At 35.4% G+C, this 8,216-nt stretch overlaps 1 protein-coding gene across 2 annotated transcripts in view; it reads right to left on the bottom strand.

Annotated features, from left to right (window-relative positions):
* LOC115578552 (B-cell receptor CD22-like) overlaps positions 1–7,844 on the bottom strand; it is a 79,183-nt gene extending 71,339 nt beyond the window's left edge. The window contains exons 1-8 of one of the 2 annotated variants that reach the window (XM_030411568.1): positions 7,808–7,842; positions 6,350–6,422; positions 5,659–6,009; positions 5,187–5,498; positions 4,213–4,476; positions 3,067–3,330; positions 1,597–1,702; positions 1,204–1,490 (exon numbers count right to left, since the gene is read on the bottom strand). In XM_030411568.1, coding sequence (XP_030267428.1) covers positions 1,382–1,490; positions 1,597–1,702; positions 3,067–3,330; positions 4,213–4,476; positions 5,187–5,498; positions 5,659–6,009; positions 6,350–6,395 — 1,452 coding nt within the window. In that variant the 5' untranslated portion in view covers positions 6,396–6,422; positions 7,808–7,842 and the 3' untranslated portion in view covers positions 1,204–1,381. Of the gene's footprint in view, positions 1–1,203; positions 1,491–1,596; positions 1,703–3,066; positions 3,331–4,212; positions 4,477–5,186; positions 5,499–5,658; positions 6,010–6,349; positions 6,423–7,807 lie in introns of those variants that run through there. The other variant, XM_030411567.1, reaches the window with a different exon arrangement.
* Positions 7,845–8,216: the final 372 nt, after the last annotated feature.

Below are 8,216 nucleotides of genomic sequence, written 5' to 3'. Positions count from 1 at the left end.
GATTGTTCATTGACCTGAAGTCAGGTGATTCAATATTTGAGCTTCTAGAATTTAGTTGTATTATTAGTATGAGTGTTCATGAGTTGATGTGTCATATAGAAGTTAAGGTGACTTACCTTTTCTTCAGATCTTACAGTACACCATGAAAGCTGAACAGAGAAGTGAAGTTCCTTCGGAGTTGTGCGGCTTTTTCAAACATCCTGCAAACGTTGACTTGAAAATGAGGAAGTCACAGAAGTGAACATGGGCGTGACGGTGACAACAATGTAAGGTTTTTTTTTTTAGTTCAACATGTGTCTTGATCCTAGTTTTCACTTTTCTGTTCACAAAAAGCCTTTTCATCAAAATATTCACCTAAAAGTGTTTGTAGCACCGACCTGATGAGAGGAATTCCTGCAATTAGCCTTTATTGTCAAAGTGATTTACACTGTTGATATAAAAACAATAACATTGTAATATTATTACTGAGAGACAACCTATTTACCTGCAGTGTTGCAATGTGGTTCTACTGGCTGCTTATTGAAGTGTCCTTGAGCAAAACACTTAACCCCAAAATGCTCTTAATGTCTGTTCCATCGGCGTTTTGAGAGTAAATGTGTGAATGTGTGGGTGAATGTGGCAAGTGTTGCATTCACCATGAGGACATTATATATGCAAAGTGAATGACTAAAACATAACTGTTAAAGTGTAACTCCAACAACGTTATACATCAAAGTGTGTCACAGGTCTTGGGGAACACTACTGTACTGTACTGTACTGTACTGCTGTATGTGAAAAAAGTAGAATAAAGTCTTTTGTGGCTCCAGAGGAAGCTGCATGTAATCTGCTAAACTGCTTTGAGTGATGTCACTCAGTGGCTAAATTGCACTGTGGGTAATTTAAGCAGCAAGATTTGAAGAGGAAGGAGAATGTGTGAATATAGAGAGAGATATAGTAAAGTCTGCTTTTCACAATATTTCATTTCCAATTAAGAAGATCAAGAGAAAGACGTCTGTCTCCTCATTCAAAAGGTATTTTACTTCTCCAGACCAGCAGAGCTTCAAGACCAACAAAAGTGAAAACCTCACTACTTTAAACATTAACATGTAGTGTAATCAAGAACACTACAACAAAGTTTAACGTGACAAAACTTTACATGACAGTTTTCATAGAGATTTATTTGATTTAATTACAATTCGTTTGAATTACATTTTATTCTTGTAATGTATTGTTCCCAAAATTCCCCAGAAAAAGAAACAAATGTTCATCAACAGTCATAATTAAGTGTGAATTTGAAGCATTTCAAGAGAGAGGAGAGTAATAAAGTGTGAAAAAAGCAATGAAATATTTCATTATGTTATCTGATAAGTATCAGGTTCATCGTCGGAGGAAGCTCACGTGGTCATTTTGGAGTTTGGCCGATGACATCATACTCTGGAGACAGGTCCCTACCTTCCAGTGACATGTAGGTTCTGTCCTCTTCTTTTGGCTTCACATGCTTTCTCGCTTTGCTTTAAGGTAACAAGAGAAACAAACATGTGTATACTCATTAATTTCTGTCATCTACTGACCATCCTTCTCCTAATCAGCAGAGCTTTAACAAAATCTACATCATACCAAAGGAACACCACCCAGATTGTCAACAAGACGTTCACACAGAGAGATACACCAGCAACAGCCAAGACAAGAAGTCCACTGTACGGTCCAAGATACTGTTCAGGACCTGTCAGAAGAGATAACATAACACTCATCAGATCACTGTTGAGGGTTACTTTTATTCACCAGTGGCTCAGTTAACCTGTATGCATAGCCTGTGATGATATATGCCAGTGTGAAAAAACACTTTTACTCACTTTTCATTTGAAGTAGTGTTAATTAGTCCAGTTCATGTGACTGACATTATCTACCAGTAACTTGCGAATCGGGTGTACAAATACCTGCATATTGAGGTGTGTACTGTGTGGTCATAATACGTACTCATGCCTGTTTATTATGTACGGAAGAGGATTAGGGCCACATGTGATTTTTTTTTTTCAGTTCTGACTTTAAAGTCATAATTCTGAGATTAAAGTCAGAATTCTGACTTTTTTTCTCAGAATTCTGACTTTTTTTTCTCAGAATTCTGACTTTTTTTTCTCAGAATTCTGAGATTAAAGTCAGAATTCTGAGAATAAAATCAGAATTCTTAGATTAAAGTCAGAATTCTGAGATTAAAGTCAGAATTCTGAGAATAAAATCAGAATTCTTAGATTAAAGTCGGAATTCTGAGAAAAAAGTCAGAATTCTGAGATTAAAGTCAGAATTCTGAGAAAAAAGTCAGAATTCTGAGCATAAAGTCAGAACTCAACATTTTTTTACATGTGCAGACTTCTGACTTTATTCTCAGAATTCTGAGGGTGAAGTCGGAATTCTGAGAAAAAAAGTCAGAATTCTGAGAATAAAGTCAGAATTCTGAGATCAAAGTCAGAACTCAAATTTTTTTTACATGTGCAGACTTCTGACTTTATTCTCAGAATTCTGACTTTAATCTCAGAATTCTGACTTTAATCTTAGAATTCTGAGAAAAAAGTCTGAATTCTGACTTTGATCTCAGAATTCTGACTTTAATCTCAGAATTCTGACTTTAATCTTAGAATTCTGAGAAAAAAGTCTGAATTCTGACTTTGATCTCAGAATTCTGACTTTAATCTCAGAATTCTGACTTTAATCTTAGAATTCTGAGAAAAAAAGTCAGAATTCTGACTTTAATCTCAGAATTCTGACTTCAATCTCAGAATTCTGACTTTAATCTCAGAATTCTGACTTTAAAGTCAGAACTAAAAAAAAAATTCACGTGGCCCTAATCCTCTTCCGTAATTATGTGTATAGCAGCTGAGATTAATTAAAGGCCACGGATAAAATAAAAGTTTGGAATGCAAAAAAACTCCTTCTTGATAACAACACAGGGGCGCTACAAACCTTAACATAGTGACCTCGAATATCTAAATACAACAATTAACGACAATTTTAAACTTAAATCAGATAATTGTGAAATTACTTGATTGATCAGGAAGTACAGAACATATAAGTTTAAAGATTGATACTTACACTGAACTTCTATTCTACCGAAGTTGGATCGTCCAGCTCCGAGAACATTTTTAGCCTCACAAAAAAAAGGACCACTGAGTTCAGAAGCTGTAATGTTTAAAACATGTCCAGTCCCCATGACAGTCTCCTGGCCTCCGTCAGCTCTGTACCAGGTGTAGCTCCTTACTGCAGGGTTGGCAGTACTGCTGCATGTCAGAGTAACTCTGCTGTCCTCTGGTACTGGACCAGAGGGACGGACTGACACTGTGGTGTTTTTGGGTGGATCTGAAAAATGTCAAATTATTTGTATTATTTATAGGTGAAATGTTATCACATATTTGTAAGAAAGAAAATAAAGATTATGCCCCATTTTCTTTTGCTGAAGTCTGATTGCTGACTCCATGTCGTAAAAATGCTTCCCAGGCTAAAAATCGTCTAATTTTTTCTCTTGTGATATGAATCCGTTAAATTTACTTAACTTGTGCAGATAAAATCTGAATTTCAATAGTTATAAACTACAACAGCAACAAGCTTTCTTGCTGTTTCTGACCTTCCACCCACCTTTTGGACTGAAACCTATACAAATGTACCTGCTCACTGAAATACATTAACATGATTGCTTATATATAATGTTGGGGAAAATAGTTTAAAGACTAATCTTGCATCTAAAAGATGTGGTGAGTAAATCATTTTAAATCAATTTAAATGTTCTCTTCTACATTTTCCTGCAATGTAAGTGATGGAGTACTTTCAAATAGCCTCTTGTCTGACCAACAGTCCAAAAACCCAGACATTTAATTTACAATGTTAAAAAGTGAAAAAAAGCAGCAAAGTCAAAGTCAATTAAAGTCAGAATTCTGAGAAAAAAGTCAGAATTCTGACTTTAAAGTCAGAGCTAAAAAAAAAAATCACATATGGCCCTAATCCTCTTCCGTAATTATGTGTATAGCAGCTGAGATTAATTAAAGGCCACAGATAAAATAAAAGTTTGGAATGCAAAAAATTCCTTCTTGATAACAACACAGGGGCACTACAAACCTTAACATAGTGACCTCAAATATCTAAATACAACAATTAATGACAATTTTAAACTTAAATCAGATAATTGTGAAATTGCTTGATTGATCAGGAAGTACAGAACATATAAATTTAAAAATTGATACTTACACTGAACTTCTATTCTACTGAAGTTGGATCGTCCAGCTCCGAGAACATTTTCAGCCTCACAAAAAAAAGGACCACTGAGTTCAGAAGCTGTAATGTTTAAAACATGTCCAGTCCCCATGACAGTCTCCTGGCCTCCGTCAGCTCTGTACCAGGTGTAGCTCCTTACTGCAGGGTTGGCAGTACTGCTGCATGTCAGAGTAACTCTGCTGTCCTCTGGTACTGGACCAGAGGGACGGACTGACACTGTGGTGTTTTTGGGTGGATCTGAAAAATGTCAAATTATTTGTATTATTTATAGGTGAAATGTTATCACATATTTGTAATAAAGAAAATAAAGATTACGCCCCATTTTCTTTTGCTGAAGTCTGATTGCTGACCCCATGTTGTAAAAATGCTTCCCAGGCTAAAAATCATCAAATTTTTTATCAACTTGTGCAGCTAAAATCTGAATTTCAATAGTTATAAACTACAACAGCAACAAGCATTCTTGCTGTTTCTGAACTTCCACCCACCTTTTGGACTGAAACCTATACAAATGTACCTGCTCACTGAAATACATTAACATGATTGCTTATATATAATGTTGGGGAAAATAGTTTAAAGACTAATCTTGCATCTAAAAGATGTGGTGAGTAAATCAATTTAAATCAATTTAAAGGTTCTCTTCTACATTTTCCTGTAATGTAAGTGATGGAGTACTTTCAAATATTACAAATTTACAATGTTAAAAAGTGAAAAAAGCAGCAAATCCTCATCTTTTGAAAACAGGAAACAGTGATTTTTTACAATTTGTCTTCAAAACTAAACAATGCTTAATGACTTATCATAATTGTTCCCAATTATTTCACTCTTGATCAACTTGAGCATTATTGAAATAATTGTTTCATCCCTGAATTAGAAATAGTCATGAAACTAAGAGACAAGAGATCACTTTGGAATTATAAGGAATTTCAGCCAAGGACAAATTAACTCACATGAAATATCAGCTGTCAAACTTGTCCTAACAGATGACTGAGAGCTGCCATCTTGTTTGTTGTAGACTGCAGTACAGGAGATTTCCAGTCTGTGATAAAAGCGAGAAGCAGTGAAGGTCAGAACAGAGGTCTGGACTTTAGTTCTGTCCAGATTCTCCTGCAGTGACTCCTGAATGTGACCCAGGCTGGAGCTCCATGTCAGAGCTGGAGGATGAGACAGACAGGGAGCTGGAGCAGAGCACTTCAAACTCACTGAGGTTCCCTCCTCCACCTTCAGTGTGGACGGAGTCAGAGTCGGTGTGGGTGGAACATCTGGTGGGAAAGTACATTTGGACCAATCAAAAAATAAACAGTTATCATTATTCTCCATCTTTATTTTATTTGTTAAATGCAGTAAATGCAACACAAGGTCACAGCAGTTCTAGAAAGGATCTCATGACTGAAGTGTTGGTAAATGGACTGTAAAACCTACCTGTGACTGAAATCTGCAACATATGGTCAATAAAATTATGTCCGAAGTTATTACATTTCACTCTTAAGATATATTCTCTGCTGTGCTCAGGTCTCATGTTGTTCAGGGTTGTGCTGCAGTCTCTTCTTGTTAAGTCTCCTTTCAGTTCTCCTTGTATTGCACTTGATTGTGGATCACTGCTGTCAAACACAACAGTCTGTAGATCAGATTTCCACAGTGCTCTACATGTTTCATCAATGCGTGAGTAATATATGTCCGCTACATCAAAGGAGCAGGGGATGGTCACACAGGATCCACTCAGAACCTCTTTAGTCTTCGGTATAATGATGTTGAACCGTCCACACAGGGCAGCTGAAACACAAGACACAAATCTTTGAATATGTCCAAGCGAATCCGGCTTGACAGTAAGAGAAAGACATTTTACCATTTGGTTGCTTTGATAAATCTCAGCACTGTACCTTTGAACATGAAATAATCCAAAATCAATATTCTTTGTTTTCACATTGTTTTTCTAAAAGTTTGGATAAAACAATCCAAATTATCAGAGAAATGCAGCAGAAGACTTTTTTAGTTCACTCCATTCTTTATTAGCTGCACCATGTATTACAGATCATTAACTCTGCGCTGAATGTCTGATTAACGTGACATATTTATAGTTTTTATAATAAAATGTGAATGAACTTCAACTCACTTTGCAGCAGACAGCCAATGAGAAGGACAGTCAGAGCTGCAGCCATCTCTGTGTGTCAGGAGAGGCAGAAACTCTGGAGAACACACATGGAACAATTCACATCTTTAGTACATTTCATCTTTCATCAACTTAGATTTTAAGAGTTGGATTTGTCGGCAACTGTCGAACACAATATGTGCAGATGTTGCAGATCGAGAAATGTTTTGTGAGCCTATATTCCTTTTTTGTCAATGTATAAATATATATATATATATATATATATAAAATGGCTCCAAAGAAGACTGTAGAGCCTTTTAGAGGGATATTCAACTACAATTCAAATAGGTCCAGTTTCATTTCCTAACGCAAAGGTCCGGAACATCATAATGTCTAACTTGTGTTATAATTTAATTTTGTCAATATGCAGTTCTGACAATATGCATTGACAATATGCATTGAATCAAAAATACTTTATTGATCCGGACGAGAAACTGCAGCGTTACAGATGCTCCCATTCAAAGTCAAGAATATGCAATTTTTACTATAATTACATTTTTTATCATATGTTATGATGTTCTTTCATGGAGTATATCTCTATTCTGCTGAAAAAAAGAAACAAGGCTCACTGCTGCTGCAGTTTCTTATCTTGATTTGCAGACTTTGTTAATTTTTTGTTGCCATGATTGTTATTATTAGTACTTAGATCATCAAAAATCAAAAATAATGTGACTATGGATAGACACTTCAACAAATATTAAAAATTCCGAAGTTTTGACGATTTTTTTGATATACAAAATAACTTTAATTATCACACATATACGCACAAAAGTACCGAAAACAGGTACCGATATATACCGGTACCGATTTGCAGGTACCGAGTATTGGTACTGTATTGGTTCAAATGTTAAAGGTACCCATCCCTATCTGAGACACTGAAAGTCAACTGAATCCTAAGATAATTAGATTATTCCCAGGTACACTTATTGACCATTCTGAGGGGAAAATGGGGACTTATTGCCGCTTTTAAATCATGTCCTTTTAAAACTTTGACTGGACTATCAAATTTATTGTTACTAATTAAAAAACTTGACAGACTTTTATGAAGTTTTGCGATGGAAACACTTAACAAAAGGTTACTGACTGTTTCAGAGTTTCTACTCACTGTGAGGAATTTGTAATACCAAATTATTTTCTGACACTTTGAACACAAGAAGCAGAACTGTACAGTATGATGGAGGCGAAAATGATGAACATATTTCATTGTATTCATGTATTTTCTATGTTTTTACAGAGCTAAAAGTTGTGTCAAGCAAAAACATTTTTTTCAGCTTTCACAAAGTTTCTTTTTCCTTTCTACTTTTGAAATTTTTCACTAATCTGAAGTCACGTGATTCAATATTTAAGCTTCTAAATTTTAGTTTTATTATCAGCATGAATGTTAATGAGTTGATGTGTCGTATAGAAGTTATGGTGACTTACCTTTTCTTCAGATCTTACAGTACACCATGAAAGATGAACAGAGAAGTGAAGTTCCTTCAGAGTTGTGCTGCTTTTTCAAACATCCTGCAAACGTTGACTTGCAAATGAGGAAGTCACAAAAGTGAACATGGGTGTGACGGCAACAAAAATGTAATGTTTTTTTAGTTCCACTTGTGTCTTGATCTTAGTTTTCATTTTACTTATCACAAAAAGCCTTTTGATCCAAATATTCACCTAAAAGTCTATGTAGCACCGACCTGATGAGGCGGAATTTCTGCAAATGAATTATACATGACAAAACTCTGTAATTAGCCTTTATTGGCAACGTGATTTACACAGTTACTATAAAAACAATAACATTGTTATATTTAACACTGATTAACCAAATTAGCCTGCAGTGTTGCAGCGT

This window comes from Sparus aurata, chromosome 3 (assembly GCF_900880675.1).
Source record: "Sparus aurata chromosome 3, fSpaAur1.1, whole genome shotgun sequence".
Lineage (NCBI taxonomy): Eukaryota > Metazoa > Chordata > Actinopteri > Spariformes > Sparidae > Sparus > Sparus aurata.
The sequence above is the reverse complement of the archived record's forward strand: the minus strand, read 5'-3'. Positions and strand labels throughout refer to the sequence as shown.